Source organism: Petromyzon marinus, chromosome 79 (genome assembly GCF_048934315.1).
Source record: "Petromyzon marinus isolate PM22_M1 ecotype Great Lakes invasive population chromosome 79, UKy_Petmar_22M1.pri1.0, whole genome shotgun sequence".
NCBI lineage: Eukaryota > Metazoa > Chordata > Hyperoartia > Petromyzontiformes > Petromyzontidae > Petromyzon > Petromyzon marinus.
This window is the reverse complement of record NC_133745.1, coordinates 2,732,305-2,759,119: the sequence shown is the minus strand read 5'-3', so window position 1 is coordinate 2,759,119 and position 26,815 is coordinate 2,732,305. Positions and strand designations below refer to the sequence as shown.

The 26,815-nt window shown below is 49.6% G+C and overlaps 1 protein-coding gene across 3 annotated transcripts in view; it reads left to right on the top strand.

Annotated features, from left to right (window-relative positions):
* The window catches only part of LOC116958504 (zona pellucida sperm-binding protein 4-like), a 70,506-nt gene extending 63,559 nt beyond the window's left edge, over window positions 1-6,947 (top strand). For 2 of the 3 annotated variants that reach the window (XM_076056896.1, XM_076056895.1), the window contains exons 8-13: window positions 3,657-3,754; window positions 4,142-4,269; window positions 5,282-5,471; window positions 5,958-6,093; window positions 6,235-6,328; window positions 6,618-6,947. In XM_076056896.1, coding sequence (XP_075913011.1) covers window positions 3,657-3,754; window positions 4,142-4,269; window positions 5,282-5,471; window positions 5,958-6,093; window positions 6,235-6,328; window positions 6,618-6,877 — 906 coding nt within the window. In that variant the 3' untranslated portion in view covers window positions 6,878-6,947. The remainder of the gene's footprint in view (window positions 1-3,656; window positions 3,755-4,141; window positions 4,270-5,281; window positions 5,472-5,957; window positions 6,094-6,234; window positions 6,329-6,617) is intronic. The other variant, XM_076056897.1, reaches the window with a different exon arrangement.
* Window positions 6,948-26,815: the final 19,868 nt, after the last annotated feature.

Below are 26,815 nucleotides of genomic sequence, written 5' to 3'. Positions count from 1 at the left end.
GCTTGTAGCAGCGGCCAGAAAGGTCGGTCGGCTCCCGCCTGATGTGCTGCGAGGGGGAGCGGTGGCTGCATCCCTGGGGCTCTAGCTCACTGCGTATCAAGTGGCGGCAGCGGCTGTGGCTCCTGGGTCTCTGTCCGCTGCGTGGCGATAGATGACGAAATTTAGCAGTCTTTTGAAATACGTGGTCAACCAGGTTAATGTCTAACTGTGTTGTTGGCCTATTGGTTTTGCGTAACCTTTTGTTTGTAAGGTTTGTTGAGTTCTCGTCTCTCATCTTCTTGTTGTATTTACCTCCGTGCAGTTTACCGTTCTCTATGTGCTATGTGCGTGATGTCCACCCTATTTGTTCCCTCGCTATGTGTTTTACCCCATGTCCACCTGATGTTGATCGCTTGTGTTGCATTCGAAACGTAGTGATTATTTAAAATTTAATTTTATTTAGTTACATTTTTTATTTGATTTCTACATATGTGACTTTACCGAAAAAACCAATGAGTATAGGAATTTGGTGTTGTTCTGGCTTGTCGACCTCGGCTCCTAGAACTGCGGGGATCGGCGGCTGCTCAAGTTGCACAGTATCTACTCCTTTCCCCTCTCTCTCCTCAACGATCGCTGTCAGAAACCAATCAATGGCCGAGGTATGGCGGTCCAGTCTGTTAACTATGTGTTGCTAGTCTTTTTGTCTTAGCGATACTGGTTCCCTAGTCCGTGGCGGGGCCTCCGCCTCTTTCGGGAATTTAGCTATCAGAGGGTTCCGGTTCTCGATGGGTTCCAGTTCTCGGGGACCTTTGGCACTTAGGGATGACACCTCTTCCTCTAAGGGAGCTCCCCTCCCAGTCTTTATTCGGGATACGCTAGACTGAATTCCACCACTGCCACCATTTTTTTTTTAAAGTAGAACCTTTATTTCTATTGAAACGTATGTAGTGCCGAGTGTAATAACCGCCACACTCGTAATTATTATGACTATCTTCAGCCCCGATGGTTTCCACCAAATTGTTTCATGAACAGTCAGTGCCAATGATTTTCATTCAGTTGTTTCTCGAACAGTCAGTCCCAACGGTTCAATTCAGTTGTTCTCGAACAGCCGGCCTCAATGTCGTCCACCTTGGCCGTCGATTAGTCCCTGAACAAGTGCCCCGTCGGCGGGCCTCGCTCCTCCTCATATACTTGCTCAGCCCCGCCCCTATCGGACAATGGCCCCTCCACTCGACTGCAACACGTATATTCTTTATTGAATGAGTACAGTGCCTTCCGGCCACCTGTTCCCAAATATCTTAACGTGTGCTTTCTAGCACTTTCTTTGTAATCGTAATGTCTTCTACACATCGATAGGTGTGTGTACACATACCCATGTATGTGGACAAGGTTTATGTATATGTGTGTGTATTTTTGGATAAGTGCACGTGTGTGTGCGTGTGAGTATATGCATATATTGTGAGCGTTGTCCACGTAGAGGAGGAGGGTGGTGGAGGGCAGTGGTAACATCTCGTGTGGCCTCACAGCAAGAAGGGGCCTGGGTTCGATTCCCGAATCGTCACACGCAGGGATGGGTGGTCAGCACCACGCCCGGCCGCCTTTGTCTCCCCATTGACGAAGTTTAGACAGCACTTGAGGCTAAGTAGATCTAGGGGACGGCTAGGACCGGTTAATATAATCGTGCTAACTGCCCAGGCTATGGTACAGTTACACAACGAAAACGCAACAAGCAAAAAGTGACAGAATAAGAGCATAGGTAAGGCACCAGAGTTTTATTATAAGTTTAGCAATGCAAATGTGCAGATCAGAAGTTCGTTTCCAATTCCCTTGAAGAAGTTGTGCAGCGCCTCTTCGAAACAAACAAAGCCACCGTGGCACTTACTGCGACAGCCATCCCCAGCGCAGCCACTCCCAGAACAAGGACTGGAACAGCACTTACCACATAACCACAGAAGACGTGAAGAGAAAGGGAGCGAGTGACTGAATCCATTAAACTACGGCTTCCACGTACCGTGTAGGTCATGGGGGGCATTTTCCTTGCCTCCTATTTCGTAAACGGGTGCAACAGGCTGTATTCAAAAAGGCTGCTCACCACCAAGGTTAGCCGTTGCCAGGAATATACCTCTGGTGGCTGGGTTTGGAGCTCGGGATGGAAACCACTGCATTCCCAAATTTAACTTCCCAAAGCAGGGGAATGCCGAGAGTTGGGAGAAAGAATCGGTTAAGCGTGCTCCTCTGCAGGGGTTCACCCTGGCTACAAGTAATAGACCACGAGGAATACAGTCACTGTGGACGGTCTCATCACTCGCAAGCTGTAAAGATGGCAAAAACCCTCCTCCAAACTCCGCTACACAAAGGATCGACGCTATGGGGAAACAGGACACTGAAATTGGGGGCTAAGTCATACGATGGACTGCACTTGTTCATCGATTATCTGGCGAGTGATTATCTGCCGGTCCTGGGCCTTTCTGGCGAAACCGGCATGCAATTGAGAAATCACCAGAAAACGTCTCCAAAGGCTCTACCAGTCTGGCGATCGGCACCAATTGCGTGACAAAAAAGTAGCTACGCTTGATTTCAGTGTCAAATATTAGTGTATCTACAATATTCCTGAGGCTCCATATAAAAAATATTGACTTCACTGCGGTCTATCGTCGGCATATTGATGGCACTTTGTCATGCGATAATATGATATTGGCAAACAAAGACCTATGCTTTAAAATGGGAAGGGCCCGAGGATTGATTCTTGTGATGGCCGTCATCCAGCTTGATGAATTGATCGACCATATAGTTATGAGACGATCCACCCCAGTGCCGTACTGGATAAACCGAACCTTGGCTGCCAGATTTTAGTAGCCCTCGTTCAATGGTGTCAAATATCGTGTGATCCAGTCATATAAGTTCTTGGAGACCTAACTGGGGCTCTTTAGTTAAGCTACCTCCGTTCTATAAAACTTCGGGTAGATCAATACTGCAATGGGTTGAATCTGCCTGTTGCAGCACCATTGCCAAGTAACTACTTCACATGCACTCTGACCTTCGACTTATCACCTGTGGGATGGGGCACTAGTTGGTGGGATCACTATGGCTCAAGCCAACATTTTAAAGTGGTGTTGCATTCATTATTTTACACTGGTCTGGGAAACAGCCCTCGCCGAACGAAATATTTTCCAGGTGGACAATCCGTTGCACTAGTGCGTCCACTTTCGATTTGGGAATGGACATGTCGAGATGGTTTTTTTGGCAAGTTTACGAAAAATATCGAAACTTCTACCACTAACGTTGGTCTGGTTTTGCGTTGTGTCCAGGTTCATCAAACTCTGTCGGACCAGGAAAATGTGGTCCCTTCAAGTTAGATGCGGCCATATCAATCATAGCTAATTTATTGCTGAAGACAATCGCAAGTACTTTGCATAGGTCTTGGTGACGTTCTGCATCAGACCCTTCACGATGCACAACTCCTTGATGTGCAGAGCAGAATAATGCACGAGTTTCTAAAGAACAGCAGGGTCCCTTTATGATTGAGTGTCAAATGAATCGAGTGCCAAAGCATAATTTATGGGGATCATAATATCTCATTTTGAGCCATCTCAACTCTTGGATAATACCAGGTATCATGCTTCTGCTTGATCACTCGATGGCATTATCGTTTTGTGTGACCTACTTTTTGTGTCCAGTGGAGTGGGCAAGAGCTCGTGTACGAGTTACAGTTGGCCTCTGAGCGGGAGCTCTGCGTCGATGGAAACGTCGCAATCACCAAGTCGTCCACATACAAGTAAGCACTGCCACCACCCCTCAGCAAGTGCTCTGCTCATGAGGGTCAAGCACGAGTCTTGCAGAGGAGACCCACCCCAATCAATGGCCACTGTCCCTGCGACATTAAATATTTGCAGCATTCGCCTGCAGAACCATGACCAATCTGCTTCCATAATCAACGATTTAATTTTCAAATTTGGGACATTCAACGCACAAGGGAGACTTATCTTCGTCTCGCATGATTTTAACATCTCCTGAAGTAGTAGGAATATGATTTATAGCTAATGTAAACACGGTGTTAACCAAGGTGGTCCCTTGAATGGTACGTCTGCAAAACACCCTGCAATCTATTTCTGCCGTGAGGGCGTGGTGCATACCTTTATGGCGGGTGGTGTCTGTTTACCAGGATGGTTCTTCAATGCCGCTTCCTTGGAAGTGGCGACCTGCAGCTTGGAGTGCAGGTGAGCACTCTGCCACCGCCACCTCCAGCCACGGCCACTGGACCCCTCTCCCTGCTGCTCCAGGTCTTCACTGGTGAGTGCTGCCTTCTCCCACACCGTGCACCTCTGAGCGGACAAATGCCACCTTAGGGGAACACAGGTTGTGGTGTCGCTCTACCCAGGGAAGACTTGGGTCTGTATTCTCCGTATTACCTCTGGCTGGATGCCAGCTGTAAGTTGTGCTTATTTTATCCAGTGCTGAGATGGAGCTCAACCCTGCTTTAATTTCCATTTATTCAGGCTGCATGAGATTTTGATGCATCTGCAGCATTAATCGGCATGGCTGCTGGACTTGAACTGCAAACCACTGCAACAAACGGACAACGTGCTAGGCTGTGCTGTCAGAGTATTGTAAACCTGCAAACATAGTTCTTAGTTAGCCATAAGTTAACTAGAACGACTTGCACATTCTCCATGGTACGACGTTTAACCTCAAATGCTAATTTCTGCTGAGATTTTGAATCTATCAGCTACCAGCTGAAACCATATTGTTAGTGTGGGGCCAACATTGATAGGGATGACAATACCCCTAATTCCCATGGCTCCACCAAATGGGTCTTTTTGCACACCCCATCAACCAAAACAGTCTCCTTGAAGGCATTATTTAAAGAAAAATGGGAACGCTTTCTTGGCCTCATTTGTCTAGGTCACCTTTGCTTGAACGAATGGGTGTCAATAGCTTCATTGGTTACTAATTGGCTAAATGGGACTAGAGCTTGGCCAACTTTTAGCACCTGATTCCACCCCTCCGTGTGAAACCGTGCCCCTTACAACATCTACAGACATTTAGAGATGCCGTTGTATACACCCTATTTTGCCAACCATGCTAAACGGAGGTGAGGGTGACGATGTATTCTGAAAATACAAATGAAATATCAACCACGGTTTCTATGCCAGGAAAATGTTGATCTTGTGCCCTGGTTCAATTCAAAAGTAATGCACACGTTTTGGAGGATTTGTGCTTTGCCTTGTCCAATGTGCTCTCTAAACAGGACTTTTACGCCTCTAATCCAAATTTCTTGTGAACCATGTCCGCACTCTGCCAGACAACTCCTACACCACGCCGTACCAGCCCTGGCAGTACCCGCTGGTAACGCTTCTGGGAACGCCGCTCTACGTGCAGACGTCACTGCTGCACCGCTCTGACCCCACACTGGTGCTCTTCCTGAAGGACTGCTGGGCCACGCCCACGGCAGTTGACACCGACCCCACGCAGTGGAAGCTTGTGACGAATGGGTGAGGCTGGGCGGGGTAGTGCTCTCTAAACCCTCTCACTGCCACAGCAGGGCCTGCAGAGGTAACCTGGTTCGAGGCATTGGTTGTCTTTTTTTTATTCCCCCACATAAGCAGAGTTATGCTAATTACGTCCTTTTTTAAATGACAACGGCTTGTGTACTGGCGTCGTTTAAACAAGATTGCAGTGCCATCCAAAATGTCGATGGCCACAATGCTCCTTGGTTTGATGTTCTGGATGTTAACACAGCCATCCTCTGCCTCCCAGAGCTGGTGGTTTGTACAAGGCCGGCTTCATGCAGTGATGGCTGCATCGCACAGATGCACTGCAAATTGGCATTTGGGCTGCCTGGCTCATCGTGAACATGTCTTGTCTGTAAAGCTGACCTTAATCCTCGCGTGCAGATTTAAATAAAGATGTGTGCATTCAATCCAATGCATGACACTTGCGTTGGCTTAAGGGTAAACGGCACTTTTTTGCATGTGCAGCTGCCCCGTGCAGTCTCCTTGTTGCAGTGTGTTCTTCCCTGGTGTTGCTGACCTGCCACTTCCTTCTCACTACAAGCGTCTGGCACTCCAGGCCTTCGCCTTCATGAACTCTGACCGCAGCACCACCCGTGACGTCGTGAGTGCCTGATAATTTCAACTTTAAAACCAGGTTCTCATGGAGGGATGACATGTGCTTTGTACAACTGAAGAGGGCAGAAGGACTACCTAATACATGTGAAACTTTACTTACTGGCGCGATGCATTCTGTCTACCACAGGTGTACCTACACTGCTCTATCCTGGTGTGCGACAGCTCCAGCCCCAACTTCGTCACCGAGTGCAATCGGCAGTGTGGACAGACCAGGCGCTACAGTGAGCACCACCGCAACCTCTATTTAATATCTTGCGCTTATTTTCCTAGAAAAGACTCGCAGAGTAACCCTTTGCCAAGATGACAAAGGGGTTTTCATTGTTGGTGGTAATGTTGCTATGTTTTTCTTATTTAGATCACGTTCACTGACTTTGCAGACTGGTTTTTGACAAGCCGTGGCATGCCATTAATAACCTACTCATTTGATTTTCTGATGAACTTGACCTGAAGCAAATGGTGTCCTTTTTGTATGGGCCAGTGGTCATCAACCGATTGTTCTTGTTTCTCCAGAGCGCAACGCTGTCTCTGACGCTTCCAGCGTGGTAGGAAAGCACGTGGTGTCGCTGCAGGGCCCCGTGCTCTTTGAAGAAGCTCCTGTTAACGACGCTACTCTGCTGCTGCTGGAGGATCCCTCCTCATCGTGGGCCTCGGCTGGGACTCTGTCCCTTCTCCTCGTCATTGGCACAGCAGTCGTTGCGCTCCTGTCTGCTGCCATTGCCGTCAGGAGGCGCAGGAGCCGGGCTGTGGTGCTCGACGGGAGTGGATATTGATGACGGCTTGTGATTGCTGGAACTTGCATAGCTTGCTGACCATTGTCAAAAATAAAATTCTGACATACGCTACTGCTGTCCTGACCATTTACTAGGATTGAATGCATGTAATATGTAGGAAGTATTAGTGCTGCATTTGGCCACATTTCTTCCCAAAGGAAAGTCCCTCGATGGCAGAAACTTTTACTAACGTTTCGGCCATTGGCTTCTTTAAACAAGAGCACCTTGCGATGCATAAATAATCTGAATCTAGATTTATTTTATTTAATATGTAATAAAAAAAATTCCCTTACCATGCAAATGTGGACATTATGTTCCAGGGACCTTTCCCATCACACTAACAAGCTATATCAAAGGTCGATCAATAATGTGGGGCAAGGGGGGAGAAACGAAATCTTAACTTTAACTAGCATCAAGGTAAGATTGGGTTGTGACATTACAAAGCATGTCCACATTGTCAAAAATGCTCGCCTTCTGGAAAAGACGACCACCCCACCACGCTATGGAGGCTTGACTAGATATTCTTTGTGGCCTTGTGCAAGCGTGCCTTGGTGCTTCACACCCCTGGGTGCTGATGCAGTGGCGACACGTCCGTCTCTAGCTGCATTAGGGTAATTGCTGGAGAAACTCTGCCTCAACGCGGTTCCTCATGGTTGATTCCTTGGGCATGGCCACCACAAATGCTAATAGCCAGGAGTCTCCCGTCTACACCTGCCTGAACTCTGGGACCTGTGTTAAACCATCTGCCTGGAAAACTCGGCTGTTAGGAAGACCGTTTGCATCCAAACAGCCTGGAAATCGGACCCCCTCACAGAACATGGCCTCCCTTCCTGAAAAATAAACCTGAATAGCGTTTCTCCAAAACTCCCTCGCACTGTATGAGGAACGGACAACCTGTGAAGACCATTTCGCATGGACTCAATTGTGCATAATAACAGACGTATGATGACGCATGAACTAGTACTCTATTGTCGAAGATTTGAATGTTCCTTCTAAGTCATACCTGTTACTATAAAAATGCACGAACTACTTGACCTATTCTTGGTTCTTTCGGTAAAGTCACGTTGAAGGGAAATAATACAATATATATAAAATTCTCACGACGTTTCGACTAATACAGTTTGCTACAGTCGAAACGTCGTGAAAATTGTATTGTTTTATATATTTTATTTCCCTTCAACGTGACTTTACCGAAAGAACCAAGAATATGAATTACTGCAGTCACGAAAGCTTTAAATCAAAATACTTGACCTATAACTTGAAATATCATAGGATAAAATTACTTTATCCTGAACTGATAACATTTGTAATATTAATGCCTGGCACACACATACGCACTCTTCTGCCTATGAACGTCATTTTGCCTGCGTTGTAACGCTTTAACATGCAACTATTGGGTGTACATTGCAACAAGGTACACTAAGCCAACAAATTAAGCCCCCGAATGAACACTCGCTGTTAGTTTGTATTGGACCAAGGATATAAACAAAGTAATTCAAAATACAATGTACGCTGATCTTGATGATAACTGAGCCACGACGCATCAGCACATGCGTGGTTTCCTCGAGCAATGCAAACGGTTGTTTAGTGTTGACGGGAGGTTCTGGCGCTAAAGACTCGGTGGTCATTTTGTTAACAATAAAAAATGCCAAGAAAAAAAACTCGACAAACGAGTGGAAGCATTGTGACGTGCAAAACAAAGGGAGGAGTTGCCGCGCTCAACAGCAACCAAACAATGAAGGCATTTCGGCAGCACGCGCTTTGTAAACAGCAGAGCAGCCTGCATCAAGACAAGCCAGACTGCACCATTAATGTTGCAAGAGCACGCGCTGAGAATAATCCTGGACAGCGTGCATGGAGACAAGCCAGACTGCGCAAAATCTTCTGCAGCACAGGCTAAGAAAACACTTCAGCTCGTTGGAAAGCTTTTTGGTGCTGTGTGCCTCGCCTGTCGCCCCCACTGATGTCCTCTTCCCACCCCCACTCCCCCCGTTGAAATGTGTAGTTATTGCTATCGTCGGTAGAAACTACTATAGTTACCAGACCTCTCTCTTGGCTGTCCATAGAAAAAGACGACGATTGCTCCTCTTGTGGGTGGGTTAGCACTTTCGGCGTTTGTGCCACGTCAAGTGGCTGTGGATGCCGATGCGACAACCGCACACTCTGCTGCAGATCGGACACGTGTGTTGGATCTCGGATGGCCTTGTCCCAGTTGTGCGTTGGTGTCTGGGGGTGTCTCTGGGTGCATCTCTCGCATCTCCACAGTGAGATGGCATCTTCCATGTGCTGAACTTTTTTGGCCCAGGTGGACCACCAAGTGAACCTGTCCAGCGCCAGGGGTTCCAGGATGGAGGGATTGATGTTACAGCGCTTCAGCAGGTCCTTGCTGTGGTCCTCGAAGCACGTTTTCTGTCCTTTAGTTGAGCGTTTGGCTGAGGTGAGTTGGCGTTAGAGAACTCGACGGGGGAGCAGGTGATCAGGCATGCGGATCACATGGTCAAGCCAGTGGAGATGTCATGTAGCCATGCTTACCTCAATGCAGGAAGAATTGGTGCACGTAGGGGAGAGGACAGAACCGAGATAGGTGAAATGGGGTAACCAATTTGATGTGAACACCACCGATATTGAAGATAGGCAGTGAGGTGCATGTGTATGAGAGTTGAGCAATTATTTCTGTCTTCTAAGTATTGATTTGGAGGCCCACAGAGTGGTCGGAGGAGACACGGTTGAGGGCGTGTTGCATGGATTCTGGGGTATGAAGCATGGGTGCACAGTCGTCTGCATATTGCAGTTCAAATAACTGTTGGCGTCTGGTTTTTGTTTGGGCTTGGAGGCGTTTTAGGTTGAAGAGATTTCCATCCAGATAGTACTCTAGCTGGATTCTGTCGATTGAGTTGAGGGAGTTGTGTGCAAGGTTTGTGATGGCAGCAAGGAGCATGTTGAATATTACCGGAGCCAGAACGCAGCCTTGCTTGACCCCGACCTCCATTTTGAAGGGCCCTGATTGAAGTCCATTAAGCACCACTCTGGCAGGCATTCGTTTATTGAACCGTTTTAGAATGTTATATTCTTAGTTTTTTCGGTAAAGTCACGTTGAAGAGAAACAACACCCCAAGTTTGATTAGCTGCTGCCAGAGTATCTCGCTGTTTATGGTGTCGGATGCTTTGGTGAGGTCGATGAAAGCTATTAAAGTCTTTGTTTTGATCCTGACATTTTTCCTGCAGTTGTTGTGGCACAAAGATCTGCCTTTCCTGAAGCCCCACTAGGATTCTGGGAATATGTTTTCGGATAGCTGCTCTGCGAGCCAGTAGTGCATTTTCCTGGCAAGGACCTTCCCGTCGACTGAAATAAGTGAGATACCTCTGCTGTTGCCGCAAGCCTCTTTGTCACCTTCTTCTTGTAGATAACTACAATATTCACGTCCTTCCATTCCTGTGGGATGGTTTTGGACAGCCAGATGAACTTGATGAGAAGTTGCAAGCAGTGATGGAGGAGGTATCCCCGTGCTTCAGCATCTCAGCTTGGAGGCCGTTGGGTCCAGCACTTGTATTGTTTTCCAGGCCTTTGACTGCATGGTCGACCTCAGAAAATCGTGGTGGAGTGTCGAGTTCATGAATGGGCGGGATATCAGGCAGTCTCGAGGATGAGCGGGTCTGTGGGGTTTATGTTGTTGAGGAGATTATAAAAGTGCTCTGCCATCTCTCCAAGATCTCTTGGTGGTCCTTGAAAAGCGCGTTGCCATCAGCAGACCTGACCGGGGTGATTACTTGTGTTGAGGAGTCCCCGACGCCTCACTCGGAGGCTAAGGTAAGGTAGGGGCTTCCGCCAAGGTTTTATTACAAATCTTTAACAATACACAGGGGTGAACAACTCCCCAGGGGTTAGGGGTCCCGGGCTAGGTCCCGACACAGCCGGCTGCCCTGTGCTGTCTCCTCTGCCCCGGCCGTGGGATCAACCAACACGGCCGATCGAGGAGCACAGCCACGTCTAGCCTGGCACTGTGCTCTCCCCTATCCCTAACCTCTTGCACCTCGCTCCCCGTTTCACCCTTCTCAGACCCTACTCTCCTGCTACGACCCCTCTTACGTCACGGGGTCCCCTTTTTATCCTTCAGGAGCCGTGACGTCACTCTGTTGCCCCGAGCGCATGACGTCACGTCATCGCCCTGGACAGCACAAGTGATGCCACTTCCCCATCCTACTCCTCTACATTACCCCCCCTGTGAAAAAAAACAGCCGACCCGGCTGCAAGAAAACCCCAACCTGAAGGCAGCACGGCATCCCAGGCATCACAATAACAACAACCAAATGAACGGGAAAAAAAAAGTAAGACGGCTTCTTCCGGCCGGCAGTGCCGAGCGGGCGGTGGGGCTGAGTCCGACGAACGGCCGCCCAGGCCATCACCGGAGCCGCATCCCCCTTGAACGGGTATGCGCTGCTGGCCCGCTTCCCCGTGTGGCGTCCGCCGCCGGTGCAGGTGGGCTGTCCGCAGGCAACAGGCCCACCGCCGTAGCCTCTGGTGGCCGGGGGGTCCCCGCCGGCGCTACTTGGAAGGGCCCTGGGGGCACACAAACAGGGCGAACGCCGCCCCCGTCAACAGGACCAGGCCGGACAGGCACGACGGAAGCATCACCCGCCGGCCGCCCCGGAGTTGGGGAAGGATCCACCAGGGTAGATGGAATATAGCGTTTGAGCTGGGACGGGTGCACTATCCACCGCCGGCGTCCGAACCGAATCCGGACGCACTGCGGCCGGGGGACTTCCACGACCTCAACGGGACCCTGCCAAGGGCGGCGCAATTTGGCAGATGTGCCAACCGGGACCTGGGGACAATACAGCCACGCTTTCTGGCCCACTACCCACGGGAGGCCCGCTGCCTGGTGTTTGGGCAGCTGATCATTAGCCGCCTGCCGGCCAGCGGAAATCTCGACAGCGGCCTGCCATGCATCGCGCAGCCGGTCAAGCGCGACTTTCAAAGGGACCAGCACAGCCGACCCCTTCCTGGAGGACCCCACGTCCAGTTGGACGTGCACCGGGGGCTCCGGCTCCCTCCCGTACATTAAATAAAAAGGCGAAAATCCCGTTGAGGCGTGAGGAGCCAACCGATACGCTGCCAAGACCCCCGGGACGAACAGGTCCCAGTCCGATTGAGACGTGTTCACATGGTGGCACAGCATGGAAGTGAGGGTGCGGTTCAAGCGCTCTACCATCTCGTCCGTTTGGGGGTGGTAGGGCGAGGTGAGGATTTTTTTGGTGCCAAGGAGGTCACACACCTCCTTGAGCAGCTTAGACAAGAAATTCCGCCCCTGATCCGTCAACAATTGTTCCGGCGCACCCTTGTCCAACACGTACCCCTGGACGAACGCCTCGGTGATAGAAGAGGCCAACTGATCGACCAAAGGCCACGCAACAGGCCAACGTGTGAGGTACTCAACGCCCACCAAGAAGTATGTATGGCCCCGTTGGGATGCAGGGAATGGGCCCAAGATGTCGAGCACCACGAGTTCATTAACGCGAGAAACCCGGATGGACTGCAGCGGGCCCGATCCTGGACAACTGGGGCCTTCCTCCGCGCGCAGTCGTGGCAACCCTTCAAAATCAGTGCCACGTCACCCTCCACACCTGGCCAGTAATAGTCCCGCTTAAGGGTCAATAGGGTCTTGTGGTAGCCAAGGTGCATAAGCCTCTCGTGAATGGCTCGGGTTAATTTACCACGTAGGCTAGTGGGCACAACCACGCAATAGCGTTCCAATTGGGCATCCCAACGCATGAGGAGTCCGTCATGCACGGCGATCGCTGGGGCCGCCGACGAAGCTGAACCCTGGGCTGTACGTCCGACGCGTTGCTGTTGCTTCAGCAGGGAGGAATCATCCATCTGCAAGCTGGACCATACCTCCCGGGGGAGTCCCAGGCCGAAATCTGCGGATGTCGCCGCACCCGGGGGGGTTGTCGTCGCTGCCGATGCGACCAACTGGGCCGCGACGTCCCCTGGGGCCTTGCAACGGCTAGAGCCCAGGGCGCAAGCACACCCGCCGCCTGCCGGCATTCTGGACAAACCGTCCGCATTTCCATGCAGTGCCCCCTTTCTGTGGATTACGTCAAAGGGGTAATCCTGGAGCACCTCGAGCCAGCGGGACAGCTGACCCGAGGGCTGACCGATCCTCAGCGAATATTGCAGGGCCGCGTGGTCGGTTCAGACTGTAAACCGCCTACCGTACAAATAGGGCCTATACAATGGACCAAAAAAAACTATGGCCAAAAGCTCCCTCCGAGTCACGCAGTATCGCTGTTCCGTCGCAGACAGAACCCGACTGCCGTAGGCTACCACCCTCTCCACCCCATCGACCACCTGGGCCAATGCCCATGTCGCTGGCATCGGTGTCAAGCAGAAAGGGCTTCGAGAAATCGGGGTACCCCAAGGGCGGCGCATCCGCCAAGGCCGTGCGAAGCGTCGCAAAAGCAGCCTCCTCGCCCCAGTAAAACCTTTGGCCTTTGGCGGAGAGTGTGTGCAGCGGCTTCGCAATCGTCGCAAAATCGCGGACAAACCGGCGATAGTACGATGTGAAGCCGACGAAGCTACGCACCTCCGTGACAGATGTGGGAGTCGGCCACGTCCGGACACAAGCCGTTTTCTCCGGGTCCGTGGTGACACCTGACGCACTAACAATGTGTCCCAAATATTTCACCGATGGTTGTAGCAAATGGCATTTCTGGGGTTTAAATTTCAAGCCCGCAGTGCGCACTTTGACGAACACAGCCTCGAGGCGTTGCAAGTGCTCGTCAATCGTACGCCCAAAAACAATAACGTCGTCAAAGTAGATTAAACTAGACTCCCACTGCAGCCTCGCCAAAACCATCTCCATGAGACGCTGGAAGGTGGCTGGGGCCGAATGAAGACCCATAGGAAGCCGATTGAACTTGAACAGCCCCTGGGGCGTGGGGAACGCTGTCTTGGGTCTAGAGACTTCGTCCAGCGGCAATTGCCAGAAGCCGGAGAGAAAATCTAGAGTCGAAAAGAACCGCGCGCCTGAGAGGGCGTCCAGGGAATCATCCATGCGAGGCAATGGATATGCGTCAGCCACCGAGATCTTGTTAAATTTACGAAAATCAACGCAGAACCGGAGACTCCCGTCCCGTTTCTTGACTAGCAGAATAGGGGCACCCCAGGGTTAGTAGAAGGGGAGACGATATCCGCCGCCAACATTTCGTCGACAGCCAAGCGGACATGCTCCTTTTCCGCAGGGCTAAAGTGGTGGGAATTAAGCCGAGTAGTGGCTGAGTTGTCCGTATCTATGTGGTGTTCCAAAAGAGTAGTGCGACCCAGATCAAACTTACTTTGGCTAAACACATCCGTGAACCTCTCGATGAGTTCGCGGAGTTGCCGACGCTCCCCGGTGGACAACGAGGCATTCTCATCGCACAACGTTGCGATCCACGATGCGTCGGAGTCCCTCGCACGCATCACGCCCGCCACGACTCCTCCATCTGGGGTAGCGCTCTCGGGTGGGGGAGCCGGGGTCGCATGCGCCAGGACGGCACCGGCCGGGATTACGATTGGCGTGGGCCCCGAATTGAGGACCTGTAGAAAAAGGTCCTGGCCCCCCGACACGGCCGTCAAGGTGCCCACCAATCCCATCGTCCTTGAAAAGTAACTCGACGGGGACAGGAGGATACCTGTCTCCGTGGAGCCCCCCTTCGAGCGGTCTGCACAACCTAAGGGGTAGCAAGATTTGTGATGCCGGCGGCACGGTCACCGCCGCCCTATTCAAGGCCCGCACACTGGCAACCAAGGGAGACAGGACGGTAGGCGATTGTAGGAATTGCAGCCGCCTCCCTGACGGCAATTCCACACAGCCCTGGTCAACGACAATTCGAATGGGCATTCTAGACAAAAAGTCGGTCCCCAAGAGGCATGGAACTGCCAAGGTCTTGGAGACCAAAATAGGCCCGGCCAACTCAATCTCGTCCACCCGAACCGACGCTATAACTTGGCCCAATATGCCCAAACTGCTGCCGTTCGCGGCGCCACAAGCCCAACGAACCGGCCCTAACGGACCGACGCTGCGGGGTAGGAGCTTGAAAATGGCCTCTGAAATAATGGTGGCAGACGCCCCCGTATCCACCAAGAGGCGAACTCGCACCCCCTGCACGCAACCCGCCAACGCTGAGGAGCCAGCAGCTGCCGCCACCATCTGATGCACCAGCGCGTTCCAGTGGCGGGTCAGCCTGGGCCATCCAGTGGGTGACAATGGTGGTGCACCCGACCCCTCGAGGACAACCATCTGATGATGAACCCTAGCCCCGCTAGATGCATGAGGTGAGGGGGGCGGCCGCGCAGGTGATGCGTCGCGACTCGCCTGGGGCCCTGGGCTCGATGAAGGTCCGGGAGGAGTTGGAGCCCCCTTGCTGAAGGCCCCCGGGGCATTCCTACACCCCCGCTCAATGTGGCCCTGCTGACCACAGCGGAAGCAGGTCACCGTGGCAGTGTCCTGCTGGCGGGAAGGTCCTGGCTGCCCCCGCTGCTCCGGACAGCGACCACCCGCCCCCCTCCCGCGACGACCGGGCATCACCAGGTCCGCGAGGGTGTCCACCCTCTGAGAGGCGGCCTCCTCTTCTGGCGCCGGGATCCCCGCGCACGCCGCCATCCGGGGCTGTTGGCGGAGGGAGAGGTGCGCCTGGATGTTTTCGGCCACCGCCAATGACGTGATCTGGCGATCGCTATTTATGGATAAAGCGATCCCCAGCTCGCGTGCCAGGTCGAGTAGCCATTCCAGGGCCATCGAGTCCAGTGCCCTGCCCTGTATATCACGGTATGTGGCCTGTGCCAAGGCCAGGAGCGAGCAGCGGAAAACCAATGGAGATTCCCCCTCCTCCAGCCGCCGTAGTGAAAACTTCTGGCGTGCCCTGGACGGCGGCTCGAGTACATCGGCCATCCGGAGGTACACTGTCGGAAGCGTAGCCTTATCGGCCGGGGGAATGGACTTGAAGACCTGCATCGCCTTCTCGTCCAGGTAGGTCGGAAGGGCCCCCAATGCCTCCTCCATGGACCAGCCGACCGACATATATGCCGCGTCGAACCGTTCCTGGAAGGCCAACCAGTCGCCCACTTTCGTGACAAACGGCGCGATGTGGGGTAACCGGCGCAGCCCCTGGCCGCGCGGTGCGGCGAGGTATGGAAGCCCCCCGACTTCCGCGGGCCACCCTGCAACCACGGCGTGGTGCGGCAGCGTTGCGGCCCCCATAGGCCACGCCGAAGACGCGGTGGGTGGCGGCGGAGTTGCGGCCCCCATAGGCCATGCCGAAGACGCGGCAAGGTGCGGTGGCGCTGCGGCCCCCGTAGGCCACGCCGGAGACGCGGCGGTATAACATGGCCCCGCGGTGGTCCCTGCGGGCCACCCCGCAGGCGCGGCGACGGATCGATCTGCAGCCGCAGCCACAGCAACCTCCCGCGATGCGGCGAGGGGCGGCGGCGTTGCGGCCTCCCCGGGCGACGTCATAGACGCGGCGAGGTGTGGAGGCGCCACAGCACCCGCAACCCAGCTGTCCGCGGCGCCGTACGGAGCCGCGGTGCCGGCGTGCGTGCCTGCGGCGGCCTCCGCATCCACGGCATCCTCCCGCGACGCGGCGTGGTGCGGCAGCGTTGCGGCCCCCGTGGGCCACGCTGCTATATGGCGAAAAAATGGGTGGATTCTTACCCTCAAATTTCCGTACCACGGATAGCTACGGGCACCGTTCAGACGGACGAGTTCGTCCATGGTCGGAACAGAGGAGGGGGAGAGAGACAGCTGCGAAGCCCTAGTATACTCCATGTTGTAAACCATACCATTAACCGTGGTGTGAGAGGTATTAAGAGGCAATGCTGGCGAAAGAGCTGCGGTCTGAAGGTCATCGTAAAATTACAATTAATTAAGAACAGAAATTATTTAACACATATTTTCAGTGGTTACTAAGCCTGAATCCATCTTCTCGGTTGAAATTGTCTGATATATAACGACTTATGGTTGGTAGCTTAGCTGATTGGAGAATATAGAGTTTATTGATAACATGAAGGTAATTTATATTTTAGTTTTTATTGGTTCACTATATAGTACTGTGAATAGCTCAGATGTGTAGTCATTTCTGTGACCAGTCACTAGCAAATCACCCAGTTATTTCAATGCTAAATTCGCCTAGTTATTTCAATGCTAAATTCTCCTGTTTGATTTGTACTAAGTGCCTCGGTGAATGTGTATGCTCTGACTTCAACGTAACTATTTCTGTAGCAGTTACAAGCGAATCACTCAGCCATTTCAATGCTAAATTCTATGCTAATCCCATTATCAAGGGGTGCCTCTGCGGATGTGTATGCCTTAATTTAGCTATTTCAATGCTAAATTCTATGCTAATTCCTTTTAACAATGGGTGCCTCTGCGGATGTGTATGCTTTAACTTTTAACATAGCTATTCCTGTGACCAGTCACAAGCTAATCATTCAGCCATTTCAATGCTAAATTTTATGCTAATTCCTTCGTCAAGGCTCTTTGTTCCTCTCACACAGCTTAAAAGCCGTGATCTGAACGTGGCTCTCTCACTCCAGCGCTGTCCTACCAGACAGTCTCGCTCCCTTCACCTGATGAAGGCCGCTTGTGTTGTGGCCGAAACGTCGTGAGAATATTATTGTGTTATTTTATTTTATCAATTTATTATGTTATTCTCATTCTACGTGACTTTACCGAAAGAACCAAAAAAGATGAATCATTGCAGTCACGAAAGCTTTAAATCGGAATTCAACTCAGTCCATGTGTTGTTTGGGTCGAGGGCGTTTGGGGGGAGTTTTTTTGTGACAACTGGATGCTTGAGAGCATTGCAAGTTCAGTCTCTTATTTGGGGCCTTCCTTGGATGGCTTGGACGGATCTCAACGCAAACTTGGCTTTGATCATACGGTGATCAGTCCAATATTCCACCACGCATGGCTCGGGTTACTAGCACCTCCTTATTGTCGCATTGACGGATGATGATGTCATCAAGCAGGTGCCAGTGTTTATAGCGGGAGTGTTGCCATGGGTTCTTGTGTTTGTGCTTCAACTGGAACAGGATGTTGTTCGGAGCATAGGGAGAGTAGCCGCAGCCCGTTGCTGTTCTGCTTACCCAGCCCATGTCGGGCTAGTACATGGTCACAGATCTCGTGTTCCGAGCCCACCCTGGCATTAAAGTCTCCCATGAGGAGTAGCTTGTCGGTTCGCAGTGTGTTTTTAATGGCAGTGACGAGAGCTTTATTGAAAGCCTCCTTGGCACCATTGTCTGCGTCCAGTGTAGGCCTATAAGCACTGATGAGTGTGGCAGAACGCCGCCCGGCCAAGGGAATGCGCCACCTCCTCAGCCACTCACTAATACCAACAGTGAATTCAGCGGCGCATTGGATGATTGAGGTTTGCATAGCAAAACCCACACCTGGGAGGTGGCGAGCATCTTCTGGATCACCCTTACAGAAGAAGGTGTAGCCCTCACAAGCATCTGTCAGAGTCTTCTCCATGTAAGAAGGTTTCATTAAGCGCTACAATGTCAATGTTGAATTCTCTGAATTCATGGGCCACGAGCGCTGTCCTTCTGTGTGGTCTGTCGGTTTTTTTCGTCAGAGTCCAGGAGGGTGCTGACGTACCATGAAGCATCTTTAAGGGGTAAACAAGTCTTGGATTTCCTTGAGTTTCAGACACTGAATGGAATGCTCTGGTGGTAGCGGATAACCACCCGGAGTGAGTGGAACAGATAATTTTAGATCACCTTTTTTCGGTCCTTCCCCATCAGGGATGAGCAGTGCGGGGCTGTTCAGAAACGATGGAAGTTGTCAAGGAGACATGCTGGCCCCCCCCCGCATCTGTGCAGAGTTTGGATAGATATTCCAGTCACATCCCTGACCTGCATCTTCCGCTATTTGCTGTCACCACAGCGCAAAAAAAACGGGGTGGGGGGGTGGTCTAGAAGCCTGCACTAGAAGTGGATTAAGGTGAGGGGAGGGGAGCGAAGTCCCGACGCCCACCACCTTCATTCAAGCCAAACAGACTCAGGTGGCCTGAGGAACTCACGACGACCTTCATCTGGCCAGAGCTATAGGGGACAATCAGTGATTGATTTGCTGAATACCACCGTTGCAGGTCCCCACCACAGATTTGGAGTCAGAGTTTTTTACACTAGCCAAAGTTTACCCCATAAGGCAGTGGGGCAGTGCTTCGCAAGTTATAGATGCCTCTTGGGACCACTGCATCTCCAAGAACCCCTCCTGGTTTGGCCTGGTGTCGTGGGACACCAGTTTCCATGAGCTGCCAATGTGGAGGCATAGTAGGAGTCTTGGTGATGGAAAGGCTCTGTACTGGCAGGGAAAACTTACGCACTTGGTTTCCTGTTTCACTATGATGGTTAGCCATCGGCAGCATTTGACAGCATGGGTAGAAAACACAGCAAGCAAGCGAGCAGGCAAGCAAGCAAGTGGGCATACACCTATGCTCATGATTACTGCACGAGGTGCATCACATCACCCTGGTGTTTTAGACAACCACCAACCCAAAGGCAGTAGATACGACTGTAGAGTAAGTAGATACTGCTGTGGAATCCGTAGATACCACTATAATCAGTAGATACTACTGTAGAGTCAGGAAATACGACTCTAGAGTCAGTAGATGCTACTATAGAGTCAAGGAGTTACTACTATAGAGTCGGTAAATAGTACTGATCCTACTGATCCTATTGCATCTTTTTACCCCCACTTTCTATAACTTTTGTCATTCAGGCCTTGTGGAAGGCTCTCATAGTTTTGTTGACGGACAAATGTCCAGACAAACTGAACACTTTCATATTAGCTTAGTGTTTGCATGTATATGTTATGTTTTTTGAGAGACGACAAGTTTTCAAATATATTTTCTATTTTCCCAAGGCAAAGAAGGGGTACTTCCTACTAGTATAAAATAAAGAGTTTGAAACCGGCTCCTGGAAGATGGCGCCTCGCTTGCGTTTTTCAGGCGAGGTCGGGCTTCCATTTGGCGTCAGGCCGCAGCTCCCGCCCTGCTGCAGCCAGCCCAGCGTCGCACTCCTCGAGTGCACTGCGGTACCGGCAGCACGTGACGAGGGTGGATTGAGGTGCCTGCCTTTTGACATTAAATTTCTGACTACCACGCGGCCGTGACACACTGCCAGAAAACCCATCTCTATCATTCCTCTAGTCTTGTTAAAACTGCAGAAAAAGTAATAAGCTTTTGTTTGCTTATGTTTTTGAGCTAACTGACCAGGAATGGGCAAAATGTAGGCCCATCGTTTGACCCAAGCAAGTTGAGACCCCAGATTGAGTGTTTCTGATGCAACATTAACAATAATATATTTTGGAATCATAGTTAAGAGACAAACAACATATATATGAATAAAAATAATTAAACAACATGTTTTCAAACGTAAAATGCTATCACTGGTATTTAACAGCGGGCAATGAGGCTGCTTAAATTCCACGTGCAGTGAGTACTTGATCTTCATCAAGCTTGAGGAGTACAGAATGTATTTTTTGACTCATGATAATTTAGAACACATTTTTATCGTGTTAAATCTTGTGTATCGCATTTTAAAAGTAGTACTTGAACTTCATCAAGCTGGAGGAGTACAGAATGTATTTTTTGACTCATGATAATTTAGAACACATTTTTATCGTGTTAAATCTTGCGTGTAAACAGGATGTTTACTTTGCCTTCGATCTGTTGAGATTTCATTTATTGTGCTCTTTAAGGTGCTTTGGTGGAGTGAAGTACCTGGCATCTGAGATGAAATGTAGGCAATAAAATGTAACATCAAGACTGCAAGGTCCTCACTGCGTTGCATTGATATAATTTATTGGCATAGTCAAAGATGGGGAGTATCACTGCCTTAAATCAATTATGCATCGCTGTACGTTTTATTGCCAACTTGTGATTATGTCAAATACCCAGATACTGCCTGCACTTAAGATGAATGCGTTCAATGCGGCTAAAAATGTACCTTCTCATCAATCCATAGACCAAAGAATTTAAATGCATTAACGATGTAATTCTTAAGCAAAGTTTGAACACGTTCATATTATCATGCCAATTAGAAAAAAATATGTATACTGCGTGTATAGCGTTCTATATCAGTTTGACAATTAAACCAATCGTTAAATGAAGAAAAAATGACTGAAAACATGCTCTACACTCGGCTTTGAAATCTGCAATGATAGCCTGATTCACGAGCATTAAAGTACTCAAACAAATGTCATGCTTCTTGCCTGGATCACCAGTAAACTGCATAATGTGGTGCCTGATTTTAATCGGTTATCCACTGATAAAGGGCAGTCAATATCTACATCTGCAAAAGCGGCATACAACTTCTAATTTGGTTTGCAAAGTGAACACCTTCCTACAATTCTTGGCGATTGAAGCAGAAGCAGAACTTTTTGGTCATTTAGCACTCGTTATGATGCAGTGAAAAAATACGTTTGCAAATTAAAAAAAAGACAGCATACAAAGAACATATGAGGGTATGCCCCGACGTACACGATCATCACACGTATTGTATTGTGCCGCTCAGCCAAGCATCTAAATAAATCGAGGACTTACCATACATTATGCTTGCATACACTGCGAACGGAAGGAGCATTGCCTCCCAACGCTCCTGCTGGCAGTGACGTTATAGCGATACCTCACGATGTTAAATGTATGGCGACTTTGTGCATGACACTGGCATTTGATGCCCGAGGACTCTGCAGAGGTGCGTTGAATATTTCAGTTTCCACCTGGCTGAGAAGAAAGTGCCTCTGTTTGGGTTCATGTGTCGTGCTGTAAATGGGCTGCGGGCACTTACCTGCAGTGGCATAAAGGGCACATCAGGGGCAGTACCTTGCACCGGCAGCGTGGCGAGAGACGGACACACCTGGGAGGTGTAATAAAGCCGGACCTCTCAACGGGTCCTGGCCCATTCCAAGACAGAAACCAGAAGACCAGCTAGCCAGGACCCTGGGACCCTTAGCCCCGCTGTCTATGTAAGGAACGGAACTCTGTGGGCCAGTGGTGAGACCCTGGGAACCCCCGGTCCGACGTCCTTGGAAGGGCCGGGTCCGAGTGGGCCAGTGGTTGGGACCCGTACCTTGGCTGGGTCGGGTCAGAATAGCCTCACCTAGGTGACTCATAGCCGGAGGACCTGAGAGCGGTAGCCCGGTTTTAATATGTGCTAGTCCGGAGGTTGTACCTCCCCAGGTAATAAATAAAAAGGGCTGTAGCCTTAGTGAAGGCTGAGACTGTTGCTGTTATGCGTTTATTGAATAAACTCGTTGCCTCTACAAGTCGTCTCCGAGAACTCACTACACATGTGCCAGGTGAACAAACGAATTCATAAATAACGAGAGATAAAAAATTACGCAAATGTGTTTTTTTCAGATGAATTTAATTAAATAAATCCAATCAGTCTCCATACCCCAGGCCACAATCCCCCGATTTTGGATAACTCTCATTGGAGGGGTGGTCGAGAGGCCAAAATGTTACAAGCCATTTGGATCATGTAAATTCTTATATTCCAGCATATGCCACGACAAATAGGACTTTTGATTTAGAGCTTTCGTGACTGCAGGGATTCATATTCTTGGTTTTTGAATGCTCGTCCAGCAATTGACTTGTTTATGTTGTGGGGTGGACAGCAAACAAAGTGAAGCAGAGTGGAGAACCCGACGTGGGGAATAAACTAAAATGCGATGTGAAAGATAGGCAGGGGCCAGCACGTTAATATTATTTAAAACAGTAAGTGCAATCTTAAAATGTATTCTGGACTGAATAGGTAGTCAGTGGCGGGATCGTAAGATGGGTATAATATAATGACGCATACGGGTATGAGCAAGTACTCTTACAGCTGCATTCTGCACATATATGTGTAGTGAGTTCAACTGAGTCGCAGACGTCCTCTTGGAGGCAACACATTTATTTAACACCAACACATGGTCACCAAAAAAATTCCTTCATGGAACCCAGCTTTCATGTGTGCTCCGACAGGCCTCAAGTTGTTTCAGTGAAGGTCCGAGGTGGTATCTCGGGCGACACATCTTCATCCGGGATTGCTGTTGGGCGTAGCTCCTGCATAGGCGAGGTGATCAAGGTCCGCGATGCAGCTTGTAGAAGCGGCCAGAAAGATCGGTCGATTCCCGCCTGATGTGCTGCGAGCGGGAGCGGTAGCTGCATCCCCGGTGCTCTAGCTGACTGTGTATCAAGTGGCGGCAGCGGCTGTTGCTCTGATGTCTCTGTCCACTGCGTCCGATGGAAGACGATGGCTCCATCCTCGGAGCTCCAGCTCTCTACATGGCGGGTGCAGGTGGTGGCTCTGTCTCTGCGAGCTACACTTCCCGTGTGCCAAGGAGAATCGACAGCTCCGTCTCCAGGCCAACGCTGTCGACTCGGCACTCCACGTGAATTTGCTGTTGTTCTGGCTTGTCCACCTCGGCTCCTAGAACTGCGGGGATCGGTAGCTGCTCAAGTTGCACAGTATCTACTCTTTCCCCTCTCTCTCTCCTCGACGATCGCCGTCAGAAACCAATCAATGGCGGAGGTATGGCGGTCCAGTCTCTTAACTATGTGTTGCCATTATTTTTGTCTTGGCGATACTGCTTCTCTGGTTCGTGGCGGGGCCTCCACCTCTTTCGGGAATTTAGCTATCATCGGGTTCCGGTTCCTGATGGATTCCAGTTTTCGGGTACCCGGGGCACTTCGGGATGACACCTCTTCCTCTAAGGGAGCTCACCTCCGGGTCTTCATTCTGGATACCCTAGACTGAATCCCACCTCTGCCACAAGTGTAAAGAAGCTCTTTGGATCTTTCGGTAAAGTCACATAGAATGAGAATAAAATAATACATTGATAAAATAAAATAACACAATAATATTCTCACGACGTTTCGGCCACAACACAAGCTGCCTTCATCAGGTGAAGGAGACGAGCCTGTCTGGAGGACAGCGCTGGAGTGACAAAGCCACGCTGCGATCACGACCTTTAAGCTGTGTGAGAAGAAACAAAGCGCATTGACAAAGGAATTAGCATATAATTTAGCATTGAAGTGGCTGAGTGATTAGCTTGTGACTGGTCACAGAAAAGGCTATGTTAAAGTTAAAGCATACACATCCGCAAAGGTACCCCTTGACAAAGGAATTAGCATAGAATTTAGTATTTAAATAGCTAAGTTAAAGTATACACATCCGCAGATGCACTTCTTGACAAAGGAATTAGCATAGAGTTTAGCATTGAAATAGCTGAGTGATTAGCTTGTAACTGGTCACAGAAATAGCTATGTTAAAGTCAGAGCATATACATTCACCGAGGCAACTTGTACAAATCAAACAGGAGAATTTAGCATTGAAATAACTAGGCGAATTTAGCATTGAAATAACTGAGTGATTAGCTTGTGACTGGTCACAGAAAGGGCTTTGAAATTAAGGTAAACTACCCTTTTTGGATGTCTTTATTTAAAGGAGACATGATGGTTCAATGAGCCACTCTGTCTACAGGAAAGCTACCCATACAGATGCTTACTTGAAACCGGATTCCCACCACCATCCATCCCAGAAGAACTCCCTCATCAAGACTCTATACCATAGAGCCCAATGCATTTCCGACCAGGAACACATTACCAGTGAAGTCAAGCACGTACACCAGGCTCTCAGGGCTAATGGTTACTCCGACTACACAATCCGCAAAGCCATCACTCCAGTCATGAAGAAGGATCCTCTTGTGGAGCCACTCAAAACCATCACCTTACCCTACATTGCAGTGGTCACTAAAAAGATCTCCAAAATAATTCTCGTCCCTTCACAGTCTCGTCCCTTCACCTGATGAAGGCCACTTGTGTTGTGGCAAAACGTCGTGATTTTTGTTATTTTATTTTTTACCTACGTGACTTTACTCAATAGAACCAACAAATTTGACCTCAGGTCTTCGCTCAATAACCAGCTTCACATTCCATATTGCCGTACAAAAACTGGAGGAAGGGCCTTTGCTATTTATGCCCCCAGGGTCTGGAATGCTATTGCCAATAAACTGCAACATGAATCGCTACCAATGAGATCTTCTCTCAAAGCTGCTCTAGAGGAGGTGTACACCCCTAGCTGCCACTGCTATTCATTGGCGTAAAATAAAATAAAATGTTTCACTCCGGATGACGCTGCAAAGTATTATCTGTATTTTGATGTAGCGTGCTGATCTTAAAGGTGCATTGAAAAATGTGATACTCCGACTGATGCGTCTGTTGTTGTGGTGTAACTCATGTAGCCAGCTCTGATTCTAGGGTTTGGTGTTATGTAGTTTATTGTAAAAAAAATCGGTCACAGTCCCTATGGTTACTGATACATTGCAATTATGGCTTTATTTTTTTGGTGATTTCAAAATAGTTTTTTGGTTTGGACATGTTTGTTTTGTTGTAGTACGGAGTTAGACTGATGGTCTTAATCTAAGTTTTCTTATGTTTGTTGTTGTTGTTGTTTGACTTGCATCCCACTGGGATTTTTGCACAAAGCGTTGGTGTACGGTGCTTTTTCAGGAATATTTTGCTGTTTTTTTTTCATGGATTTTCTGTTTGCACAATCACATAGTCACTTTAAGATGTATTCTTGTTCGTGTTTTTTTTGTTGTGGTTGCACCCGATTCAAGAGCCGAATGGCTCACAGGGCTATACCAAATATATAAACTGAAACTGAAACGATGTTTACACAGAACCTGAAGCCAAGTAGATCTAGGGGACGGCCGGGACCGGTTAAAATTATCGTGATAACTGCCCAGGCTATGGCGCAGGTACACAACGAAAACGCAACAAGCAAAAAGTGACAGAATAAGAGCAGAGGAAATGCAACAGAGTTTTATCATGAGTTTAGCAATGCAAACTGTGCAGATCAGAAGTTCGTTTCCAATTCCATTGAAGGAGTCGAGCAACGCCTTTAAAAATAAAGATACCATGGCACTTACTGCAACAGCCATCACCAGTGCAGCAACTCCCAGAACAATGACTGGAGCAGCACTTGCCACACAACCACAGGGGATGGGAAGAGAAAGGGAGCGAGTGACTGTATCCAATAAACTATGGCTTCCACGTACCGTGGAGGTCATGGGGGGCATTTTCCTTGCCTACTATTTCGTAAACGGGTGCAACAGGCTGAATTCAAAAAGGTTGCTCACCACCAAGGTTAACTCTACCATTGCCAGGAATATACCTCTGGTGGCTGGGTTTGGAGCTCAGCATGGAAACCACTGCATTCCCAAATTTAATTTTCCAAAGCAGGGGAATGCCTAGAGTTGGGAGAAAGAATCTGTTAAGCATGCTCCTCTGCAGGGGTTCACCCTGGCTACACATAATAGACCACGAGGAATACAGCAACTGTGGACGGTCTCATCACTCGCGAGCTGTAAAGATGGCATAAACCCTCCTCCAAACTCCCTTACACAGAGGATCGACGCTAAGGGGAAACAGGTCACTGAAATTGGGGGCTAAAGTCATATGATACACTGCACTTGATCATGGATTATCTGGAGCGTGATAATCTGACGGTCCTGGGCCTATCTGGCGAAACCGGCATGCAATTGGGAAATCACCAGAAAACGTCTCCAAAGTGCCTGCGATCGGCACCATTTGCGTGACAAAAAAAGTAGCTACGATTGATTTCAGTGTCAAATATTATCATACAGTACTTTATACACGACATACATACAACTTAAATAATTGAAAACACTACACGTATATTCATTTTTCATGACTAATAACTGAAGCAATACAAACAGGAAATGTATATGGAGTGCGATCTGGAGAAAAGTGCGTGTATTCACTGGAGCACCAGTCTAAAAAGGCGCATCAGTCCAGCGATCGTCAAATGCAGCTGATACAAGTGAATAGTATGCATATCACCCTATTCAGTCTTCGAGATTGCAGTGGTATGATACAGTAAAT